We start from the raw sequence: 24,214 nt of genomic DNA on the forward strand, positions 1-24,214 counted from the left end.
CAAGTATTGCTTACCATGTAAACTCAAATGTCTGTATCATACGTCATTCTTTTTATATGTTAAGACAGATTCTGCTGATTAAACTCTGCCCCATATACTGTAGACACTGAACCATAAGCTTCAGATTGGTTACAAAATGCTCTGACCCATGGACTTTTGTAAATTCATTATTTCCTTTTAAGAAGTATGATGCTTACAATGGATATCTCTGGTGGTTTTAAGAAATGTAAGCAGGCTTTTTGGAGGGATGCATTCTTGAGTAGGAAAATGTCTTAAATTGATTTCCTGTAACTGTTTCAGTCAGCACTTTGAACTGCTCTTAGGTACCTGGTGCCATTACATCTTTGTGGTCAATAACTTTTTGTGTGTGTGGCTTACTTCACAAAATAAAAATGCTTTCTGTGTCCTGTTATTTTGGTATGCATATTTTATCTTTGATCCAACATAGTGCTAGGTACCTGGTAGATTTTCGGTAGAAAATTATTTTAAGAGCCAAAGATAACCAGCATGGTCCAGTTATTCCAAGACCCACTCCCTGTATTCACTTCAGACTCAGCTTAAAAAGCAACACTCGATAAGGTCTCTGAGACTACCCTCCCTAAACAGCAATCCTGCATGGCTTCTCATACTCTGTGTTATTCTTCCTCACAGCACTTTTCTCCTACCATCTGATAACACTCTCGTGGGAATGTACATGTCATAAAAGCAAGAATTTTATTTTGTTCATTGCCATATTCACCCCGAGCCTAGCACATAGTAGGCACTCAAATGTTTTCTGAAGGTATATTGATCATTAGAAATTTCTGCCGTTCGCTTGGCCCAGAGGGATATAAATACAAGTCAGAAATAGATTTAGCCATTGTGTACACAAATAGCTATAGTGCAAAATGGGTTCAGATGATGTAAGAGAACTGCAGAGAAAACACTGGGGTTGTTGAGCATTTTATTATGTCTAGCTGGCTCCTAAAGAAATGACATTTAAACTGGGTCTTATTTCAGACGAGAGAAACAGGCAAAGGCCGAGAAACAAAGAAGAGAGGCAGGTGTAAGAAAAGGTGAAGTACTTGGTTTGGCTAGAACATACTAGTGAAGAACTAAGAAGTTAGTTAGAAAGATAGGTTAGATCCAGGTCAATGGAAAGCCTTAAAATCCAAACTGAGTTTGGATTTTATCCCATTGGCTGTGAAAATTGATTATTTTTTCCCTTCTTCAAAAGGCAGTTAAATGTCATAAGAATTGGATCTGCATAGAAAGAGACACTGAAGACCAAGACTGGAATTTTAATTTTAATTTTAATTATCACCAAGGAGTTTGCATTAGGCCAATACCACATAAATTGAAGGTAGGAATGACCACAGATTGGCAACAAATTGACTAATCAGATATGGAGAACAAGGTAAATGAAAGAAGCTAAGAAGATTCTTCAGGTTTTGAACTTGTGGGAAGTAAGATGGTGTTGTCATTAAATACAGAAGTAAAGTACATGAAGAAAGAGCAGTTTTAAGAAAGATTAGTTTAATTCTGAACATGTTGCTTTGAGGTGCTAGCATTCGAGTGGAGGAAATGTGGTAGAGTAGATAGTTGGAAAAACTACCAAGGCCTAAGATTTGGGCATTGTTTGCTAAGTAGTTTTTAAAGCCCTGAGATTGCAAAGGAACAGGAGAGAGTACACGGAGAAAGAACTGAAAATAGCAGAGAGCAGATTCTTGGGAAATACCGCTTAAGACGATGGGGGAGAAAAGCCAAGAAAGAACAAAAGGAAGTAGGAGAACCAAGAGAAGACAACACTGCAAAACCCAAGGCAAGATCGTGTTCAGGAAGAAGTAAAATTCAAACCTGTTTGCTTCAGAAAGAGCTCTGGTATAACCTCAGAAGTGTGACACATATTTTTTCTATCTCATTCATTATCCTGCTATACTGTTTAGCGTAGTTCTTCACACACATAGTAGGTTCTCAATAATCTAGTTTAGGGACTACTACTTGACAGAATGTTACGTAGATGTAGATGTCTGAGCCTCAGGCTGCTGATTGTGCAGTCTAGGGTCCTGCGGAACACTGGAAAGTAAATACATTGGGATTAACTTGTGCTTTGTAGGGTTTCTTTCACGTTACCTATTTCATATTCCATTTGTGATATATTCTTGATCTTGTCTATTTTCTCTTTGGTACATGGTAGAAATTCTATTAAACAATAATCAAAGGATCTCAAGGTGCTAGGAAAAAAACAGTTAATGGACTTTAAAGATTGGATAAGTGCTTTTTTTTTTTGGACCGAGTCTCACTCTGTCGTCCAGGCTGGAGTGCAGTGGCGCAATCTCAGCTCACTGCAACCTCTGCCTCAGCCTCTTCAGTAGCTGGGATTAAAGGCATGCATCACCATGCCCGCCTAATTTTTGTATTTTTAGTAGAAATGGCCAGGCTAGTCTCAAACTCCTGACCTCAAGTGATCCATCCGCCTCAACCTCCCAAAATTTTGGGATTACAGGCGTGAACCACCGCACCCAGCGAAAAAAAGATTTCAGTAGCATTTTTTTGAACAAGTCATGGATATAAAGACTTGGATAATTTGGTGCTGCATTTTATCCATGAAAGACAAAGATAGCACTGATGGTGACCTTCCAGTATAGCATTAAAAAAGAAAAATCTGTTCCTAATAGAGGATTGTTAGGCAGTCAGTAATTGATCACGATTTGACTTGAAATTTTATAGTACATTTATGCCGGGCGCGGTGGCTCATGCCTGTAATCCCAGCACTTTGGGAGGCCGAGGTGGGCAGATCACGAGGTCAGGAGATCAAGACCATCCTGGCTAACACGGTGAAACCCCATCTCTGCTAAAAATAACAAAAAAATTAGCTGGGCATGGTGGCGGGCGCCTGTAGTCCCAGCTACTTGGGAGGCAGAGGCAGGAGAATGGCGTGAACCCGGGAGGTGGAGCTTGCAGTGAGCCAAGATCGCGCCACTGCACTCCAGCCCAGGCGACAGAGCAAGACTCCATCTCAAAATAAATAAATAAATAAAGTACATTTATATGACAAGAATAAACTTTTGAATACATAAATACAGATTATTGGGTCAAAGGAAAATAGACACGTATTCAGTAGCTTGTTTAGTGTAATAGTATCTATATCATCTGTATCCTGTTTCTGTGGCAATAGCATTAAAGAGAACAAAGGTAATCTGATCAAAGGACACATGGAAAAGTAGAGACTACATCTGGTATGTTAAATGGTACTGTGTGACATCTTTTTTTTTTTTTTTTTTTTTTGAGGTGGAGTTTCGCTCTGTTGCCCAGGCTGGAGTGCAGTGACACAAACTCAGCTCACTGCAACCTCTGCCTCCTGGGTTCAAGGGATTCTCCTGCCTCAGCCCTCCCAAGTAGCTGAGGTTACAGGCGCACACCACCATGCTCAGCTAATTTTTATATTTTTTAGTAGAGACAGGGTTTCGCCACGTTGGCCAGGCTGGTCTTGAACTCCTGACTGCAAGTGATCGCCCACTTCGGCGTCCTATAGTGCTGGGATTACAGGCGTGAGACACTGCTCTCGGCCTGTGTGATATCTTTATAACCATATCCATTAAACAGGTTGTGAGAACAAAATTAAGTAATTGTTAACAGTAGCATATGCACTTACGTAGAAATTTTTGTGTGGTTTGGATGTTAGCATCTCATTTTTGGTAAAGGAAGAGGAGTTTGGGTAAAATTTATCTCTTTAAGGTCTGGTTTAGTGAAAGAAAGCATTTATTAGGTCTGGATACTTAAAAATTCTTTTTATTAAGACTTATTTATCTTTTATTTAGATATGTTATATGATGATAAATATACTTGATAAATACACCTGCAAAGCAGGAAATAATACATTGGTTTCCTAACATTTTTTCTTTTGTGATAGAGTGATTATAGCAGTGCATAAGTTCTTACACTTATTTGTTGAATTCTCTTACCGGTCATCCTAAAAAAGTAAATTTGTCCATGTTCATGCTTAGCTATTAAGCTTTATTAATTCAAGATTAAAAGCTTTAAGATATATGACTAAATTTTTTCTCTTGTTTACTTCATAATATCTATTTGAATGGAGGAGATACAAGTGGAGGCAGTGAATGCAACAGTATTTCTTCATTGTATTTGTATCTTTCATATGATCTTACAGCAAAAAGTTTCTAAAACCCTTCTTTAAATAAAGAACAAGATCACTGAATATGTAACATCCTCAACAGCGCATTTCTTTTCTCTTCTCTACTTTTTTATATCCTTGAATAATACTGGCCAGAAAGAATATTTGAAGAGGTTCTTTCTAAATGTATTTTAATATTCATGTTAATTATACATCTTGTATGGTGAATTTGGTGCATTTAAAATAAAAATAATTTTATGTGTTTAATTATTGCATTCTGATCATTTGTAGGCGAAACCTAACCAAACTGTCCCTCATCTTCAGCCACATGCTGGCAGAACTAAAAGGAATCTTTCCAAGTGGACTCTTTCAGGGAGACACATTTCGGATTACTAAAGCAGATGCTGCGGAATTTTGGAGAAAAGCTTTTGGGGAAAAGTAAGTCTCAGAATAATGAATTTGAACTATGAAAAACTAAAGCTTACGAGTTTTTTCTTTACTTTTTTACTAATGAAATATTTAAAATTTGGGAACTCTGAGAAAAGTAATATATGTGTATGTATTTCCTGGCTTTGGTTAAATATTAAGTTTTTGCTCTGTTCATTGTTTTTAAAAAATAGTTTTGCAGGTTAAATTGAAACCCATGCTCTTTGAATACTCTTCCCTTTCTCTCCCCATCCATTGTGGTTTTTTTTTTTGAGAACGGAGTCTTGCTCTGCCCAGGCTGGAGTGCAGTGGTGCGATCTCCACTTACTGCAAGCTCTGCCTCCTGGGTTCATGCCATTCTCCTGCCTCAGCCTCCTGAGTCGCTGGGACTATAGGTGCCTGCCACCACGCCCGGCTAATTTTTTGCATTTTTAATAGAGACAGGGTTTCACCATGTCAGCCAGGATGGTCTCGACTTCTGACCTCGTGATCCACCTGCTTCGGCATCCCAAAGTGCTGGGATTACAGGCGTGAGCCACTATGCCCAGCCCCATTCTGCTCTTAATGGACATGTACATTTCACATTATTTGCTATCAGCAGTGAGCAATATCTAAGTTGTCTTCATATGCAAGAAATTGTCTTTATTTACATACGTAGGAGTGGAATTGCTAAGTCTTGGGGTTTTACATCTTTTGCTTTGCTAAGTATTGTCCAATTTCTTTCCAAAATGGTGTACCAGTTCATATTTTACAGTAGCCCCACAATTTGGCTAACGCTGGCGATGTGAATTGGTGTAATATTTTGCTTTATATTCCCTGATGAGAAGGGAGATTGAGCTTCTTCTCACCTTTATGACCAGTCAAGATTCTTATTCTTACTTGCCTGTTCCTATTTCTGATTTACCCATTTTCTTATTGAGTGGTTTATCTTTCTCTTATTATAGGTTACTAGTTCTTTGTTAGTTACTTAACATTACAAATATCTTCTCCCAGTCTGTGGCTTACCTTTTCCGTTTTGCTGTATTGTCTCTCTACATATTATATAGGTTGATTTATGCGTCAAGCTTGTATTTTTAAGTATAAATATAAATATCCTGGGTTTCGTCGTGTTATTATTATTTTTTTTTTTTTTGAGACAGGATGTCACTCTCTTGCCTAGTCTGGTGTGCAGTGGTACAATCAATCATAGCTCATCGCAGCCTCAAACTCTTGGATTCAAGCAGTTCTCCCAAGTAGCTGGGACTACACGTGTGTGCTGCCAGGCCCAGCTAATTTGCAGAGACAGGATTTTGCTGTGTTACCCAGGCTGGTCTCGGGGTCCTGGCCTCAAATAATCTTTCCCCCTGGCCTCTCAAAGTACTAGGATTACAAGCGTGAGCCACTGTGCTAGGCCCAAGTTTCTCTTTAAAGGCCTTCATTTTTGGCCAGGCACAGTGGCTCACTCCTGTAGTCCCAGCACTTTAGGTGGCCAAGGCAGGAGGATTTCTTGAGGCCAGAAGTTTGAGACTACTACCCTGGATGACATTACAAGACCTGGTCTTTATTTGTAAATTATTTTTTATTTTTCTTTTCTTTTTTTGCAGCAAGGTTTCACTCAGTTGCCCAGGCTGTAGTGCAGTGGCACGATCTCACTTGCAACCTCTGCCTCCAAAGTTCAAGTGATTTTCCCACCTCAGCCTCCAGAGTAGCTGGAACTAATTAGTCTGGCTAATTTTGTTTGTTTGTTTGTTTTTGTAGAGACAAAGTTTCACCATATTGCCCAGTCTGGGCTCAAGCAATCTGCCCACTTTGGCCTCTCAAAGTGCTGGGCCTCCCAAAGGCATGCACCGTGGCTCCTGGTCCCTTTCTTTCTTTCCTTAAAGAAGTTGACCTGTATTTTGAATTACGAGAATTGAAATTGGTATTGAGAGCTTAATGTGGCTCTCCTTCCTTTCCTTGATTATGGCGATGCCTGGAATTATCTCTGTTATTTCACTTTATGCCTCCTCTCCACCCCCACCCCAGGACGATAGTCCCTTGGAAGAGCTTTCGACAGGCTTTACATGAAGTGCATCCCATCAGTTCTGGGCTGGAGGCCATGGCTCTGAAATCCACTATTGATCTGACCTGCAATGATTATATTTCGGTTTTTGAATTTGACATCTTTACCCGACTCTTTCAGGTAGGATACTAAAAAAGTTGACTAAACTGGTTACTGCTACTTTGCTGAAGAGAAAGCTTTTTTTTTTTTTTAAATAACATTTGGGGTTTTTGTCTGTATGAAAGTATTTTAATTCATTTTAGGAACTATGCCAAAAAAAAGATTAAAACTATCTCATATTAAAAATATATGTGTGTGTGTATGTATATATAGTGAAAATGACAGCTATACCAACTGCTTTCTTCTCACATCTTTCCTTGTTATTGAATATTCTTCTTTTGTATCATTTTAATGTTTGTAGAATGGCCAGAATATGGATATATTAGTTTTCTGATATTGGATATTTGTGTATGTTTGCAACTGTTTCTCCTGTTTTATTGAAATTGACTGTTAATATTGAGATGTTTAGATGCTTCAAAAACAACTCCTTTCTTTTTCTCTAAAAATAATGCTTTCTCTGGTGTTGTCTGTGCCAATTTGCATACACATTTATTTGGAACTTATTAGTTGCACCTATAGACCCTATCCTGGTTTTCAGTTTATTGTTGTTCAACCCCACTACTGTTAATTAGAGCTGCTTTACAAATTCTAGAATTTTCATTTTGTATCGTTAAGTTTCTCCCTATAAGCATATATTCTTTTCTTCGTAGCTTTTCAGAGTTTTTAATCTCCTGAACACGTGTGTCTTCTCTTTGAGTGATGGTATAATTAAAAATTTCTGGCAATGAATTGAGAGTTGGTGTTTTTTTTTTTTTTTTTCTCTCATTGCCCTCTGAGTTGGTTGTACATCTGACCTGAAAAGTCTGTGATTGATCTCGTTTCTTTAGCCCTGGTCCTCTTTGCTCAGGAATTGGAACAGCCTCGCTGTAACTCATCCTGGCTACATGGCTTTTTTGACGTATGACGAAGTGAAAGCTCGGCTCCAGAAATTCATTCACAAACCTGGCAGGTCAGTGCAATGACGCAAAGAGATTTATTCTTCTGAGTTTCGTTATCTTGAGACTTCTGCTAGTATAGAAGAAACATGACCTTTATTAGTTTCGCAATAGCCAAGATTCTGCAATAGGATTGATACCTGTTTATCAGACGTATTGACTTAATTCAGATCCTATAATTTGATAAATGTTTTCAGGCCACTTAAGAATTGAGTTTATGGCCGGGCACAGTGGCTCACGCCTGTCATCCCAGCACTTTGGGAGGCCGAGGCGGGCAGATCACGAGGTCAGGAGTTTGAGACCAGCCTGGCCAAAGTGGTAAAACCCTGTCTCTACTAAAAATACAAAAATTATCCAGGTGTGGTGCGGGTGCCTGTAATCCCAGCTACTCAGGAGGCTGAGGCAGGAGAATCACTTGAACCTGGGAGGTGGAGGTTGCAGTGAGCCGAGATCATGTCATTGCACTCTAGCCTGGGCAACAAGAGCGAAACCCCATCTCAAAAACAACAAAAACAAAAAAAGAATAGAGTTTGTGTGTCTTTTGCTTCTGGTGTGGAGTCATGGAAGAAGTTACTCTCTTTTTAAAAATATTTTCTTTCTTTTTTCTTGTCACTGACTTGAAGCTCAGAAGTAGTTATTCTTGGCTGGGTGTGGTGGCTCACGCCTGTAATCCCAGCACTTTGGGAGGCCAAGGTGGGCAGATACTTGAGATCAGAAGTTTAAGACTGGCCTGGCCAACATGGCGAAACCCCATCTCTACTAAAAATACAAAAATTAGCCAGGTGTGGTGGCACATACTGTAGTCCCAGCTACTCAGGAGGCTGAGGCAGGAGAATCATTTGAACCCAGGAGGTGGAGGCTGCAGTGAGCTGAGATTGTGCCACTGCATTCTAGCCTGGGTGACAGAGCCAGACTCCATCTTAAAAAAAAAGAAAGAAAGAAAGAAAGAAAAAGTTATTGTTATTCTTGACAGTTCTTTTGATTTTTGTCTGTATCTTGCCTTGCCTTCCACCCTAATACCAGCATAATCTATTAAAGCTTCTGTTTATGTCTGTTCATAGTTATATCTTCCGGCTGAGCTGTACTCGTCTGGGTCAGTGGGCTATTGGGTATGTTACTGCTGATGGGAACATTCTCCAGACAATCCCTCACAATAAACCTCTCTTCCAAGCACTGATTGATGGCTTCAGGGAAGGCTTGTGAGTACCTACTACATACCATCTGTTAGAGTCTAGGAACTTAGGGGCTGTCCAATCTCATCATTAATGACTTTATTCCAGGTTTCTTAAACTGCAGACTAAGATTCAGGAAAATATTAACAGATGATATTGATTTGACCTTCAGGTCCTGGAAGACTTTTGTTTTTCTTTTTTAGGGATTCCATGAGTGAAATTATTCTCTACCACTTCAGTTATTACTATAAATAAACTTTATCTTTCTTTTTTCCAAATGTTAACTTATTTTCAAGCCTGTGTTAGGTTTTAAAATATACCAGTTAGCAGGAAATTTGACCAGTTATTTAACTAGTCGGCATTCAAGTGATTCAATGTTCCTAATGGCCATAGGCCTCAGTGGCCTTCATCTGCTTTCATCCTCACTTCGCTTTTGTTCAGCAGCATTTCTTCAGGCCTTGGGCTACTGTAACCTATGCTGCTGTTTATAACTAAGTCCTTATTTATTCCAGAATTGCTATTCCTTTGAGAATTCAAATTAATTATCAGTTGGTAAACACTTAAAAATACTAACAGTTGACCAGATGGCAGAAAACTAGCTTGTGTTTTGAAGTGATTAGGAAAATACATTTTATATTATACATTATCTTTTACTTACAATAGCATTGGCACTGAAAGAAGTGCTGCCCCAAATGTCAGAACAGTTTGATGCTAGAAACTGTGGATCTCCCTGGTAGATGATCTCAGTAGCTTAATTTGCATATTGTTACATTGCTTTTAAATTGGTGTCTCTCATTTTCTTAAACCTGTAAACCTTCTTTGATCAAAAGCAAATGCAGTTTAAACTAAGAAGTTAAGCCGGGTGCAGTGGTTCACACCTGTGATCCCAGCACTTTGGGAGGCCGAGACGGGTGGATCACCTGAGGTCAGGAGTTCAAGACCAGCCTGGCCAACATGGCAAAACCCTGTCTGTACTAAAAGTACAAAAAGTTAGCCGGACGTGGTGGTGGGTGCCTGTAATCCCAGCTACTTGGGAGGCTGAGGCAGGAGAATCACTTGAATCCAGGAGGCGGAGGTTTCAGTGAGCCAAGATCACTCACTGCAACCTCAAAAAAAAAATAAGAATCTGTCACACACACACACACACACACACACACAAAGAATTTCTATCTGGTGGCCATCCATTGATTAAAAATGGGTTGGTAAACTGTGACCCATGGGCCACCTGTTTGTTCCCCCGGGGAGCCAAGATAGCTTTTCCTAAGAGTCGTTTTGAAAAAAACAATCAGAGAAGAATATGTGACACAGACTAATGTGGCCTACAAATCCTAAATGATTTTCTATCTGGCCCTTTACAGAAAAGCTTTGCTAACCAACCCCTTGATTAAAAGATAGAGCCTATGGCATTGTTACCTGGAGAAGGAATAATAGTTTTTGGAGAATATCTTTAAACTGTTCTGTGTTTTTTATTTTTTTGAAGTATTATTTTTTTGGAAGTATTTTTTTTTTGAAGTAAGATTTATCTTTATACTTACACCATGTTGCCCTTTTAGAATGGAGAAACTCCCAGATTCCATTTGTCTATATTAGCAAGCGCTGGTAAATTGGCTTCAATAAAACCCAGGGTTGGTTACTCTTTACAGCTATTTGTTTCCTGATGGACGAAATCAGAATCCTGATCTGACTGGCTTATGTGAACCAACTCCCCAAGACCATATCAAAGTGACCCAGGTGAGTTTTGTTTCACATTATAACCATATCACTGGACACAAGCTTTAGTATATTCTTTATAGAACTGACAGCATAATTGAATTCATTGGAACCCATTGACTAGATTAGTGAATTTGTGTGTATGTGGTTTCACTTTAAACCCTGGAGCTTAAAATAGGACCCAGACTAGATGCTTTCTGGTTTAATAGAAAATAAACCACTGTTGTGACATTTTTATATAAGCAAAATTTGTATAGGAAACAAGTCTTCACTTTTTCTGTTAACATTTATAATTGCAGTTATTTATTCAACTAATAGTCTTTTAATTTTTTTTAATCAAAGGAACAATATGAATTATACTGTGAGATGGGCTCCACATTCCAACTATGTAAAATATGTGCTGAAAATGATAAGGATGTAAAGATTGAGCCCTGTGGACACCTCATGTGCACATCCTGTCTTACATCCTGGCAGGTACGGATCTAAACAGCGACTTTTTTCAGCTATGTAATCACCTTGGAAAATTCGGTATTATATAGCCTTTACTGATATAAGGGGTGGCCTGGCTTTTGGGGTTAGGTTTAAACTTTTACTTTTTTTTAATCTCTAGGAAATGTATTTGTAGTAGATTAATATTTTAAGTATTTTCAGATGCATCTGTTACTATCTTTTGCTTCTTCTGCAGGAATCAGAAGGTCAGGGCTGTCCTTTCTGCCGATGTGAAATTAAAGGTACTGAACCCATCGTGGTAGATCCGTTTGATCCTAGAGGGAGTGGCAGCCTGTTGAGGCAAGGAGCAGAGGGAGCTCCCTCCCCAAATTATGATGATGATGATGATGAACGAGCTGATGATACTCTCTTCATGATGAAGGAATTGGCTGGTGCCAAGGTAAGATGACAGTTTAGGAGACTGGCAAAATCCATTGTGAGTTGTGTTCTAAAGCCGTAAAACACTTAACGATATCCAAACTACAATGATAGGTAGTATTAATAGCTAATATTTATTGAGCATTTACTATATGACAGATATTGTGTTAAGCACTTTACTTGTTTTTTACTCATATAATCTTTACTACAGCCCTATGAGAACATACTACTATTATCCTTATTTAACAGATGAAGAAACTGAGGCACAAAGAGGTTAAGGAATTTGCCGGAGATCACACAGCTAGTAGGTTGAAGCATCTGTGAGCTGCATCTATGACCAGGCATTCCAGCTTAAGGCCCATGTTCTTACTGTCTGTATTTTTTAGGACTAAGACTTTATTCATATCTGTTGGTGGAGAATATGAGGGAGAAATAAAAGAACTGGACCCTCTTTTGCTAATGGAACTAGAATAAGTTCTGTTCCGTTTTTTTTTTTTATTTTAATGGAGTCTTGGCATTAGAAGGTTGGGGCTGGGCATGCCTATAGCTCATGCCTATAATCCCAGTACTTTGGGAGGTTGAGGCTGGAGGATCAGTTGAGCCCAGTTTGAGGCCAGCCTTGGCAATATAGTGAGACCCTATCTCTACCCCCAACTCCAAAACAAAACAAAAAAAAGCTGGGTATGGTGTTGTGCACCTGTAGTTCTAACTACTCTGGAGGCCAAGGCTGGAGGATCAGTTGAGCACAGCAATTCAACATAGCAAGACCGTATCTTTACCACCACTGCCCCCATGCCCCCACCCCCCCAAAAAAAAAATAGCTGGGCGTGATGGTGTACGCCTGTAGTTCTAACTAGTCTGGAGACTGAGACGGGAGGATTGCTTGATCCCAGGAATTCAAGGCGGGAGTGAGTTGTGATTGTACCACTGCACTCTAGGTTGGGTGACAGAGCGAGACCCTGTCTCATAAATAAATAGTAATTGTATACAATGTGTAGTGTGACTTACTTCTGTAAAAAAAATTTTTTAAGCATATATGTAGAAAAACTGGATGACTACATACCAAACTAATCACTGTTATTTCTGAGGATAGGAATTCAGAGCACTTAAATTCTGTGGAATATTTGAATTTTTTACAATTAATGCGTATTACTTTTTCAAAGTGTTTGTTGTGCTAGATGGTTGAGTGCTATATGGGATAAGAAGTCTAAGACAAGGCTTTCAAGGAGCTAATCGTTTTATTTAGGAAAAGGGCATATGTGCAGGTGAAACACTTCAACACAAGGCAGACAGTAAACATTGTTCCAAATTGTTGGGTACACTATAAGTCGGATAGGAGTTTAGAGGAAAGAAGTAAAGGAACACACTTTCCCTAGCCATGTAGAAATGTAAACAGAAAAAAAACCAGCCTCATGTATTTTGTCATTTGGCCATTCCATAATTTATTTTGTCTTCCTTTTAATGAACACTCATATTGTTTGCAGGCTTACGTATATTGGCCTGCTTTTACAAGTCTGTCTAGGCTAGCAGTGGGATTGCTGCATAAGGGAGTGTGTATTTCAACTGTGATAGAGGGGAGGTTATAATTAACAGAGGGGCTTATGGGAATATCACAGTGATAATGGTATTTTGTTTTTTAGCTGGATGGTAGGTAAGTATATGGATGTTTTATTCCTTGTACTTTATAGTTCATTATATATTTTGTATGAGTAAAATAATTTGAGTGAAAATATTTAACTTTTGGTTAGTTATTAAAGTTTATCCCCCTTTTTTGGTCTTGAAATCACTCTTGAAGGTATGGAAAAGAATGAGAATGCCTGTTTCTTCACATCCTGGTAGATGTTGTTTGTTGTTTTATTTTGATTTGTTTTTAATATACTGAATCTACTTATAGTTGGTGAATGCATATGGATTTTTTTTAAGGTTTAAAAGAATTGCTAAAAAACTACAAAAACATTGGTTCCCTGCCTCTGCCCCCTCCAGCACCTCTCTGTCCCCTCGTTCAGAGTTTTAATTCTTGAAACTGTTTACTACCTCTGTGTTTCTTAACCATGTGCTTATACTGCTTTTTCTGGATTCTTGATCTGTTCATCTCAGATGTTGTGGGAGAGGGTTTAGGTCTCTTGTATCTCCCTCCTCCCTACTCCATATCCTCCCACTACAGTCATTTGAATTTGGCTTAGTACTAGTGTTTACATGATTTCACTCCTTACTGTGCCAAGTAACATACTATACAATAATTACTTTTGCTTTCTTATACAACTTTCTGCTTTTCCTGGTATAATTATTTTTATTTTCTTAGTTTTCAGTTTGTACCTGTCGCTACCAAATCATATCATACTCTCAAACATCCTCTCAATATAGTTTCTATGAAATAAAATCTGTTAGTATAGTAGTATGTGATACCGTGTACTGCTTTGTAGGAAATAGGAGTCATCTGTGTTCCGCTCCAGTCTGCTCCAGTTATTCCTGTGCCACACTACTTGTCACCCTGAGGTGTCCACTTGCCATCCTCATGGGACTTCATTGCCTCTCCTCTGTTGGAGTACCTTGGTTCCCATGTTTTCCTCTTTTTTGCTTTACTTCTTTATGTCCTTAAAGTAGCTTTCTGTGAAAGGGTGAGAGATAAACTTCTTGAGATCTTTGGTATCTTAAAATGCCTTTATTCAACCCTCAAATGTGAATTGGCTAGTTACAGAATTCTAGATTAATAAATATTCTGCTCTAAATTGTTAAGGCTTCACTGACTTCTAGCTTCTAATGTATTTTTGCTTTTCAGCGCTTCCTTTCCCTCTGTCACCAAAAGCCTTTTTTTTTTTTGAGACGGAGTCTTGCTCTGTCACCCAGGCTGGAGTGCAGTGGCGCAATCTTGGCTCACTGCAACCTCTGCCTCCCGGGTTCACACCATTCTCCTGCCTCAGCCTTCTGAGTAGCTGGGACTACAGGCGCCTGCCACCACGCCCGGCTAATTTTTTTTTGTATTTTTAGTAGAAACAGGGTTTCACCATGTTAGCCAGGATGGTCTTGATCTCCTGACCTTGTGATCTGCCTGCCTCGGCCTCCCAAAGTGCTGGGATTACAGGTGTGAGCCACTGCACCTGGCCCACCAGAAACTTTTAAGATATTTTCCTCATCCTTGATTTGATGAAAATTGTAAGGGTATTTTTGGTTTGTTTGTTGTGGGTTTCCTTTCTTTCATTGAGCTAGGTATGTAATAAACCCTTTCTATTTGGATATTTATGTCCTTTAAGTCTTGAAGTCTTGGAAATGTTCGTATTTCTCTGATCACTTATTTTCCATTTATAAATTTATAAAGGTTCCACCTTTTCTGGAGCCTTATATGCTATGATAAAAGAATATTGCGGCCGGGTGCGGTGGCTCACGCCTGTAATCCCAGCACTTTGGGAGGCCGAAGCGGGCAGATCACCTGAGATCAGAAGTTCCATACCAGCCTGGCCAGTGTGGTGAAACCCTGTCTCTACTAAAAATACGAAAATTAGCCAGGCATGGTGGCGCATGCCTATAATCCCAGTTACTTGGGAGGCTGAGGCCAGAGAATGGCTTGAACCTGGGAGGCAGAGGTTGCAGCGAGCTGAGATCGCACTGTTGCACTCCAGCCTGGGCAACAAGAGTGAGACTCCATCTCAAAAAAAAAAAAAAAAAAGACTATTGCAAGGATCCATTATGATGTTGAGACATGAATTTTAAAATATGATTAGTTCAGCCCTCTGTGCCTAAGGAATGAGAGAAAGATTGATGATCGGCAGAGAGGGCCTTCCAGAATGAGGAAAGGATTTAAAGAATGATACGGAAGTCGAAATAATCATTAGAATGTGCAGGAAACACTGAGATGAGCCTGAATAGAGCAGCGTTGATGCTTGTTAGGGAGTTGTGGGAAATACCTTTCTTTGGTTGCAGAGACCAGATTAGAAAGACTTGTGAAAGCTGGGCAGGAGGGTGAGATTTTGTAACAGGGAAAATTGGGAGTTACTGGTGGTTTTTGAGTTGGTGAGTGTTTAAGAATGGCTAAGCTGATAGTGGTAAGCAGAAGGATGTGGTGAGATAAACTACAAGTTGGGAAGTTCACTAGGTTGTTTCAATAAATCACGGCCAGCCGCGGTGGCTCACGCCTGTAATGCCAGCCCTTTGAGAGGCCAAGGCAAGGAGGATCACTTTAGCCCAGAGGTTTGAGTCCACCCTGGGCAACATGACAAGACCCCGTCTACCCGTGCCTTCCCCCCGCCCAAAAAAAAAAAAAGCCACATGTGGTGGCGCACAGCTTGTCCCAGCTGCTTGAGAGGCTGAGGCAGGAGGATGGCTTGAGCCCAGGAGGTCAAGGCTGCAGTGCACCATGCTTGTGCCACTGCAGTCCAGCCTGGGCTACAGAGCAAGACCCTGTCTCCCATAAATAAATAAGGTCTGGGGTTGGTAAGTAGAATGAAATGAAATATACAGGTATGAGAATCTTTTAGGGAAAAATCAGCAGGATATAGCTACTGACAAAATAATTATGATGAAGTGAGAGGAGGCTTGACTAGTAACTTTGACTTTTGTCATTGAGCTGTTTAGCTGCTCATGCTGCATTGTCAGCTAATTGGGAACCCGTTATCTTAAGCATGTGGATAAAGCAAAGAGTTAAAGATGAGAGCTTTTCTGTCATCCACCACCCAGCACTAATAACATGACTAAATATGGCTGTTTTTCTGTCAGTGTTGCTTTGCTGTTGGGGAATTTAAATGCAGAGTAGCATTTTTTTTTTTTAATGAATTACTGTGTATCTCTTGACAGCTTACTTTGACAAGCTTATCAGCTATTCCTAAGCCTGCTATAGGCAGGGAAATGGAAAAGGTTATATATGTGTTCTTTCTTCTAATTTGGTACCTCATTTTTTAGAGCTCAAATTGACAGAAAATATTAATCCTTTTTAATTCTTTCTTTTTTTTTTTTTTTTTTTTGAGACGGAGTCTTGCTCTTTTGCCCAGGCTGGAGTGCAGTGGCGCTATCTCGGCTCACTGCAAGCTCCGCCTCCCGGGTTCATGCCATTCTCCTGCCTCAGCCTCCTGAATAGCTGGGACTACAGGCGCCCGCCACCACGCCTGGCTAATTTTTGTATTTTTAGTAGAGACGGGGTTTCACCATGTTAGCCAAGATGGTCTCGATCTCCTGACCTCGTGATCCGCCCGCCTCAGCCTCCCAAAGTGCTGGGATTACAGGCGTGAGCCACCACGCCTGGCCTTAATTCTTGAATTGAAATAATTTATTTCTTTGGAAGGACTCAAGATGCTTTTTAGTGATATTCTTGATCATTTGTCTTTACAAATTCACCTTAAAAATTTTTTTAGTTAAAAAAAATTTTTTAGAGGGATCTCACTATGTTGACAAGGCTGGTCTTGAACTCCTGGCCTCAAGCAATCCTCCTGCCTCCCAAAATGCAGGATTACAGGTGTGAGCCACTGTACCGACTCTTACCTTCTTTCTTACCTTAATAACCCATAGAGAATTCACCGTCATCGATCTCTTTCTTTATTATGCCCCTTAAACATTGTTTTCCCAGGTACTTTGTTGAGAGGTTAATATCTGCACCCCCCGCCCCACCGCCATCCTTTTTTTTTTTTATTTTTGTCGAGACAGGCTCTTGCTCTGTTGCCCAGGCTGGAGTACAGTGGCCAGATTATGGTTCACTGCAGTCTCAAACTCCTAGGCTCAAGCAGTCTTCCTGCTTTAGCCTCCCAAATAGCTGTGTGCCACCATGGCCCAGCTAATTTTTTATTTTATTTTTTGTAGAGATGGAGTCTCATTATGTTGCCCATACTGGTCTCGAACTCCTGCCTCCCAAAATGTTAGTATTACAGGTGTGGGCCACTGTGCATGGCCTGCCCCTTACTTTTTATATGGATTCCTATTTTTAATCTTGAAAAGATTTTTTTCTTTCTCCAAAGATGAGGGGGTAGAAAACTGTAGTAATTTTTAAAGTTGTAAGCTAGGAAACTTTTTGTAGCCCTGTCCTTTCTAGATAGATTACCTGTAGCTTGCCATGGGTATGGTGTTTCTGTGATTGAGAGTGCCCTCTTATGGTGACACAAAAATTATTCAGGAAGTGCTAGAGTCTCTGGAAGTTTTTTAAGAGGGTGTGTGCGACCTCAAACCTAGGTCTGGCCCATTTGTAGTTTAAGTGTTCCCATGGTATTTGCCATCCACAGCTTTAGGAGAGTTGAAAGATGCCATTTCCCCAAACGAAAGTAATCTGTTAAATTTTTTATGTACCCTAGGTGGAACGGCCACCTTCTCCATTCTCCATGGCCCCACAAGCTTCCCTTCCCCCGGTGCCACCACGACTTGACCTTCTGCCGCAGCGAGTATGTGTTCCCTCAAGTGCTTCTGCTCTTGGAACTGCTTCTAAGGTAAAGCATTTTCCATTACTGCAGTTTTTGGATTCTTTGCTGTGTACTGGTGGGTTTTTATTGATTTGCTTTCACCCTGCTTCCACAGGCTGCTTCTGGCTCCCTTCATAAAGACAAACCATTGCCAGTACCTCCCACACTTCGAGATCTTCCACCACCACCGCCTCCAGACCGGCCATATTCTGTTGGAGCAGAATCCCGACCTCAAAGACGCCCCTTGCCTTGTACACCAGGCGACTGTCCCTCCAGAGACAAACTGCCCCCTGTCCCCTCTAGCCGCCTTGGAGACTCATGGCTGCCCCGGCCAATCCCCAAAGTACCAGTATCTGCCCCAAGTTCCAGTGATCCCTGGACGGGAAGAGAATTAACCAACCGGCACTCACTTCCATTTTCATTGCCCTCACAAATGGAGCCCAGACCAGATGTGCCTAGGCTCGGAAGCACGTTCAGTCTGGATACCTCCATGGTGAGTCTTAATTTTGAAACTATCTAACCTGTTAAGAAATATGTGTGGGCCAGGCACAGTGGCTCATGTCTGTAATCCCAGCAATTTGGGAGGCCAAGGTGGGTGGATCGCTTGAGCCGAGGATTTCGAGACCAGCCTGGGGGACGTAGTGAAACCCTGTCTCTACAAAAATTACAAAAATTAGCTGGGCGTGGTGGCACTTGCCTGTAATTCCAGCTACTCGGGAGGCTGAGGTGGGAATATTGCTTGGGCCCAGGAGGCCAGGCTTTCAGTGAGCCATGATTGCCCCACTGCACTCCAGCCTAGGCAATAGAGTAAGACCCTGTCTTGAAAAAAAAGAAGAAAGAAAAAGAAATATGTGTGGATAGAAGTTTATGGGTTGAAATTTTGTGATAAGTTTTATATGGAATTCAGAGATGCTATAACATAATTCCTACCCTCAAGAAATATGGCTGGGCGTGGTGGCTCACACCTGCAATCACAGCACTTTAGGAGGCCGAGGCGGGTGGATCACCTGAGGTCAGGAGTTTGAGACCACCCTGGCTAACATGATGAAACCCCGTCTCTACTAAAAATACACAAAATTAACTGGGCCTGGTGGTGGGTGTCTGTAATTCCAGCTACTCAGGAGGCTGAGGCAGGAGAATCACTTGAACCCGGAGGCAGAGGTTGCAGTGAGCTGAGATCAGGTGATTGCACTCCAGCCTGGGCAACAAGAGTGAAACTTTGTCTCAAAAAAAAAATGTGTATATTCACAGACCAGATGAGGCAGTTTTTAAATATTGCAGTAAATGTCCTTTCATAAATGCCATTTGTAATCTAACTAGAAAACACTTAAGTTTTAGAGAAATAAGAGGTTATTCCCAGATAGGGCAATCATGAGGACTTTATAGAAGGAGTGGCATCTGAATCTGAAGTATTTCTTTGGAAAGTGGATACGGTTTTCAGATTGGTAACAGCCACAGTGACAGAAATGCCTAAGGTGTATTGTGGAATGATGATTAGGTTATTTTAAGTAGAGCAGAAATTTTGTCAGTAGGAGAAAGAACTGGAAAAGAACATCACACTAGATTAGAGAGAGTTGAATACCCTCTCCCAAAAGAATTTTAATTTATATGGTAGGAAATGAAGAGCATTTGAAGGGGGTAGGTTATTGGTCCTTTGTCTAAATATGCAAGAAAGGGTCCAGAACTGAGAGGTGAGAGAGGAATATTTGATGTTTTGTTCATTTATGCACTCAACAAAAAGTCTTGCCCTCACAAAGTTTATATTCTAATGGGAGGAAGATGGAATATAAACATGTTAATTGAATAACATAGTATGTTCACAGTCACAAGTGCTATGGAGAAAAATAGCCCAAAGAAGGGTATAGAGAAAGCTGGCATAGGAGTGGGAGGTATGTGAAGTTATAGAGTACAATTCTGAGCAGAAACCTGTAGCAGTAGGAGGATGTGCCATGCTGATCCCAGGGGAGATTATTCCAGGATGAAGGAAAAAGCAAGTGAGTTTGGGAGAGACTGAAGAATAACAAAGGGGTTTAATATAGCCAGTACTAAATGAGCAAGAGAGAGAATCATTGTTTATGAGCAGAGTGGGCAGCCAGATGATTAGGTCGAAGCCTTTCGAGAGCATGAAATAAAGACTTGTTAAGGCTTGAAAAGCAGTCAGTGGGTGGAAAAAAAAGGTAAGTACCACATGTGCACCGCATGCGCATAAAAACGAAACTTTTACCTGGCTGACTGTTGCATTTGAAATGAGCAGTTGATGGAAGCATCAGCAAGTAGGCAGTCAGAAATCCAAGGAGGCAGAATGGGAAGAGTGAAGTTGAGAAGTGTTGTGGCACTAAGTGAATGGCATCTCTTGGTTGCAGAGAAAGGGTAACACTCAAGTGGTACCTGTGGGGTGGATAGCCTAATTAGTGAGTGTGGATTAGGTTTGACTTTCTGGCAGCATCAGTATAGAATGACCATTTTGCGTTTGGATATAGATTATTTAAGATACTAATGGTATTTGTGTAGATAGCCAATTTACTCAAATCTTTTTAGAATTAAACCAAAAAGTTCATTTCCCTGGCTCTTTCTAGATCTCCACCTCCCTAAACTTTACATTTGAAGGTTCTTCGGAGCTTTAAGGCCCCTAAGCGTTTGGTCAGATGTGATAACCCCTGGGCATGGCATTGAGAGTTAGGTTTGTATCTGTTATTGCTATTTTGAAAAGGTTCAATAAGAGCAGAGGCTCAGCTGTGGTAAGAAAGTTGTTTTTCAACACTTTTCTTTACTTTCCAGAGTATGAATAGCAGCCCATTAGTAGGTCCAGAGTGTGACCACCCCAAAATCAAACCTTCCTCATCTGCCAATGCCATTTATTCTCTGGCTGCCAGGTAAGTCTGCTAAAACTATATTTTGTACAGTGGAGTTGTTACTTGTAAAAAGCTTACTTGCAGAAAATTGAGAAAACCCAGAAAAGTGTAAAAAAGAAAATAAAAATTAATCTCTGTTTGCACCATGTAGAAATGATTATATTTTATGTTTTAGAGTATTTCCTTCTTTTCCTTTTTCTGCATATGTGTACCTAGATCTGTTTTGCTGGGGCCTGTCAATTTTATTAATATTTTCAAGGAAGTAATTTTGGATATCTGCCATCTGTTTCATTGCTCTGCGCTCTTTATTCTTCCAGCTTTCTTTAAGTTTAATTTGCTGTTTTCCTAGCTTCATGAAATGGACGCTGTGTTGATCTGCTCAGGCTGCCATGACAAAATACCACATATTGGGTGGTTTAAATAGCAGAAATTTATTTTCCCTGAGTTCTGGAGGCTGGAAGTCTGAGATCAGGGTGCCTGCATGGTGGCTTTCCGGTGAGGGCTCTCTTCCTGCATCTCACTATGTCCTTACATGGCCATCCTCAGTGTTTGCACAGATAGAGAGAGAGAGAGAGAGCACGCACAAGCTCTCTGGGGTCTCTTCCTATAAGGACACCAATGCTACTGGATCTGGGTCCTCCTATTCTTATGACTTCATCCAACCTTAATTACATCCTTAGAGGCCCCATCTCCAAATACAGCCACCCCTCAGTATATATGCATGCAGGGGATTAGTTCCAAGACCCCAGCATATACCAGAACGCACATGGTTGGGTCCCACACTTGGCCCTGTGGAACCACATATATGAAAAGTTGGCCCTCCCTGTATGTGGGCTCTAATGAATACTGTATTTTTGAGCCAAACTTGGTTGCAGTCAGGGAACCCAAGGATACAGAAGCCTGACTGTGTTTATTGATGAAAATCTATGCGCACACTGAGAATAAGGGCTTCAACAGATGATTTTAGGGGGAACACAAACAGATGTTTTACGGTATTCCACCCATTTTGATATGTCATATTTTCATTAAGTTCAAAATACATACTTTTTTCTATTTGTGATTTCTTCAATTTATGAGTTATTCATATGTTGCCTGATTTTCATACATTTGAAAATTTTCTAGTTATCCTTCTGTTACTGCTGGCTTTATTCCAATGTGGTCAGAAACCATACTGTCAGCTAGTTTATGGTAAAATTTGGTAATTTGTATCACCCTCAGTTCCTAAGAATGTGTATTTTGCAGTTTTTGGGTTGTAGCATTCTATATAAGTTAATGAGGTCAAGTTTGTTAATTGTGTTAAATCTTGTATCTCCCTAGAATCTTTTTTAAAATTTCTCTGCTATTGGATAACTGAGAGGAGAATGTTAAATTCACCACCTATGACTGTGGTTTTTTTCTTTTCCTTTTAGTTATATTTGTTTGTGTTATCTGTATATTTAGCCTATGTAATTGGGGTACATAGAAATTTAGAATTTTTGATACTAAGTTTTTATTATAATCAAATACCTCTTTTACTCTGTAGTTCTATTTCTTGCCTGCCTTAAGTCTGCTTTGCCATATATGAAAGTGGCTACATCACCTGTCTTTTAGTATTTGCATAACCTTTGTATTATACCATTTCACTCCTCTATTTTTTTTTTGTAATATGGAACGCTTGATGAATTTCTGTGTCATCCTTGCGTAGAGGCCATGATAATCATGGTAATCATCTCTGCATCGTTCCAGTTGTAGTGTATGAGCTGCTGAAGTGAGCACAACTCCTTCTATTCTTTAATAGTTATCAAGAGATTCCATCATGCACTCTTGACTTACTAGAGTTTGTTTCATTTATTTATTTAGAGATAGGGTCTTGATCTGTTGCCCAGGTTGGAGTGCAAAGGCTCAATCATAGCTCACTGCAGCCTCAACATACTGGGCTCAAGAGATCCTCCCGCCTCAGTCTCCTGAGTAACTGGGACTCCAGGCATTCGCCACCATGCCTGGCTAGGTTTTTAATTTTTTATTTTTAATAGAGACAAGGTCTAGCTGTGTTGACCAGGCTGGTCTTGAACTACTGGTGTCAAGAGATCCTCCTGTCTCAGCTTCCTGAAATGCTGGGAAATACAGATGTGAGCCATCACACCCAGCCCACAGAGTATTTTAAATCAGCATCTCTGTTTGTTGCCCAGGCTGGAGTGCAGTGGCGCAGTCTTGGCTCACTGCAGCCTAAACTTCCCAGGCTCAAGTGATCCTCCTGCCTCAGCCTCCCGAGTAGCTGGGACCACAGATGCGTACTACCACACTCAGCTAATTTTTGCATTTTTTGTGGAGTTGGGGTTTTGCCATGTTGCCCAGGCTGGTCTCGAACTTCTGGGCTCAAGAGGTTTGCCCGCCTTGGCCTCCCAGAGTGCAGGGATTATAGGCGAAAGCCACTGTGCCCAGCCCACTTTTAATTTTTTAAAAAGATACTTGGCCGGGCGCAGTGGCTCACACCTGTAATCCCAGCACTTTGGGAGGCCAAGGCGGGTGGATCACATCAGGAGATTGAGACCATCCTGGCTAATGCGGTGAAACCCCATCTCTACTAAAAATACAAAAAAATTAGCCAGGCATGGCGGTGGGCACCTGTAGTCCCAGCTACTCATGAGGCGGAGGCTGCAGTGAGCCGAGATCTTGCCACTGCGCTCCAGCCTGGGCGACGGAGCGAGACTCTGTCTCAGAAAAAAAAAGAGATACTTTCACTGAATACAGTATCTGTTTTTGTTTTGTTTTGTTTTGTATGTTTTGTTTTGAGACGGAGTCTTGCTCTGTCACCCAGGCTGGAGTCCAGTGGCACGATCTTGGCTCACTGCAACCTCCGCCTCCTGGGTTCAAGCGAATCTCCTGACTCAGCCTCCCAAGTAATTACAGGCACACACCACCATGCCCAGCTAATTTTTTATTTTTTTATTTTTTAGTAGTGACAGGGTTTCACCATGTTGGCCAGGCTGGTCTCGAACTCCTGACCTCAAGTGACCTGCCCGCCTCAGCCTCCCAAAGTGCTGGGATTTATAGGTGTGAGCCACTGCGCCTGGCCCAGTGTAGCATCTGAACTGAAGTTGTTTTCTTTCAGCAGTTTAAAAATATCATTCCACTCTCTTTCGGCTTCCATTGTTTCTGTTGAGAAATTAGCCGTCAGCCTTAATGTTACTCCTTTAAAGGTAATGTTTCTTGGCTGTGAGTGGTGGCTCACGCCTGTAATCCCAACACTTTGGGAAGCCAAGGCAGGAGGATCACTTGAGTCTGGGAGTTTGAGACCAGTCTGGGCAACATAGTAATACTCCCATCTTTACAAAAAATATCAGCCAACCATGGTGGCACACGCCTATAGTCCCAGCTACTGGGGAGGCTAAGGTTTGCTGGAGCCCAGGATGTTGAGGCTGCTGTGAGCTGTGATGGCACTACTTCAATCCAGCTTGGGTTACAGAGCACGACCCTGTCTCAAAAAAATAAAATTGAAAAATAAATAAATAGGCCAGATAAGTAGGCCAGGTGTAGTGGCTCATGCCTGTAATCTCAGCATTTTGGGAGGCCGAGGTAAGCGGATTGCCCGAACTCCGGGTTTGAGATCAGCTTGAGCAACATGGCGAAACCCTATCTCTATGA

General features: G+C 40.8%; 1 protein-coding gene and 1 pseudogene across 1 annotated transcript in view; one reads left to right on the plus strand and one right to left on the minus strand.

The window, feature by feature from the left end:
* The window catches only part of CBL (Cbl proto-oncogene), a 102,394-nt gene that overhangs the window by 61,530 nt on the left and 16,650 nt on the right, over window positions 1-24,214 (plus strand). Inside the window, exons 3-12 of the mRNA XM_004052272.5 lie at window positions 4,406-4,552; window positions 6,545-6,701; window positions 7,508-7,629; window positions 8,677-8,814; window positions 10,431-10,518; window positions 10,840-10,971; window positions 11,183-11,386; window positions 17,634-17,765; window positions 17,854-18,231; window positions 20,517-20,611. Coding sequence (XP_004052320.1) covers window positions 4,406-4,552; window positions 6,545-6,701; window positions 7,508-7,629; window positions 8,677-8,814; window positions 10,431-10,518; window positions 10,840-10,971; window positions 11,183-11,386; window positions 17,634-17,765; window positions 17,854-18,231; window positions 20,517-20,611 — 1,593 coding nt within the window. The remainder of the gene's footprint in view (window positions 1-4,405; window positions 4,553-6,544; window positions 6,702-7,507; window positions 7,630-8,676; window positions 8,815-10,430; window positions 10,519-10,839; window positions 10,972-11,182; window positions 11,387-17,633; window positions 17,766-17,853; window positions 18,232-20,516; window positions 20,612-24,214) is intronic.
* On the minus strand, window positions 22,230-22,345 carry LOC115936336 (uncharacterized; annotated as a pseudogene).

The sequence above is a fragment of the Gorilla gorilla genome, chromosome 9 (assembly GCF_029281585.2).
Source record: "Gorilla gorilla gorilla isolate KB3781 chromosome 9, NHGRI_mGorGor1-v2.1_pri, whole genome shotgun sequence".
Taxonomy (NCBI): Eukaryota; Metazoa; Chordata; class Mammalia; order Primates; family Hominidae; genus Gorilla; species Gorilla gorilla.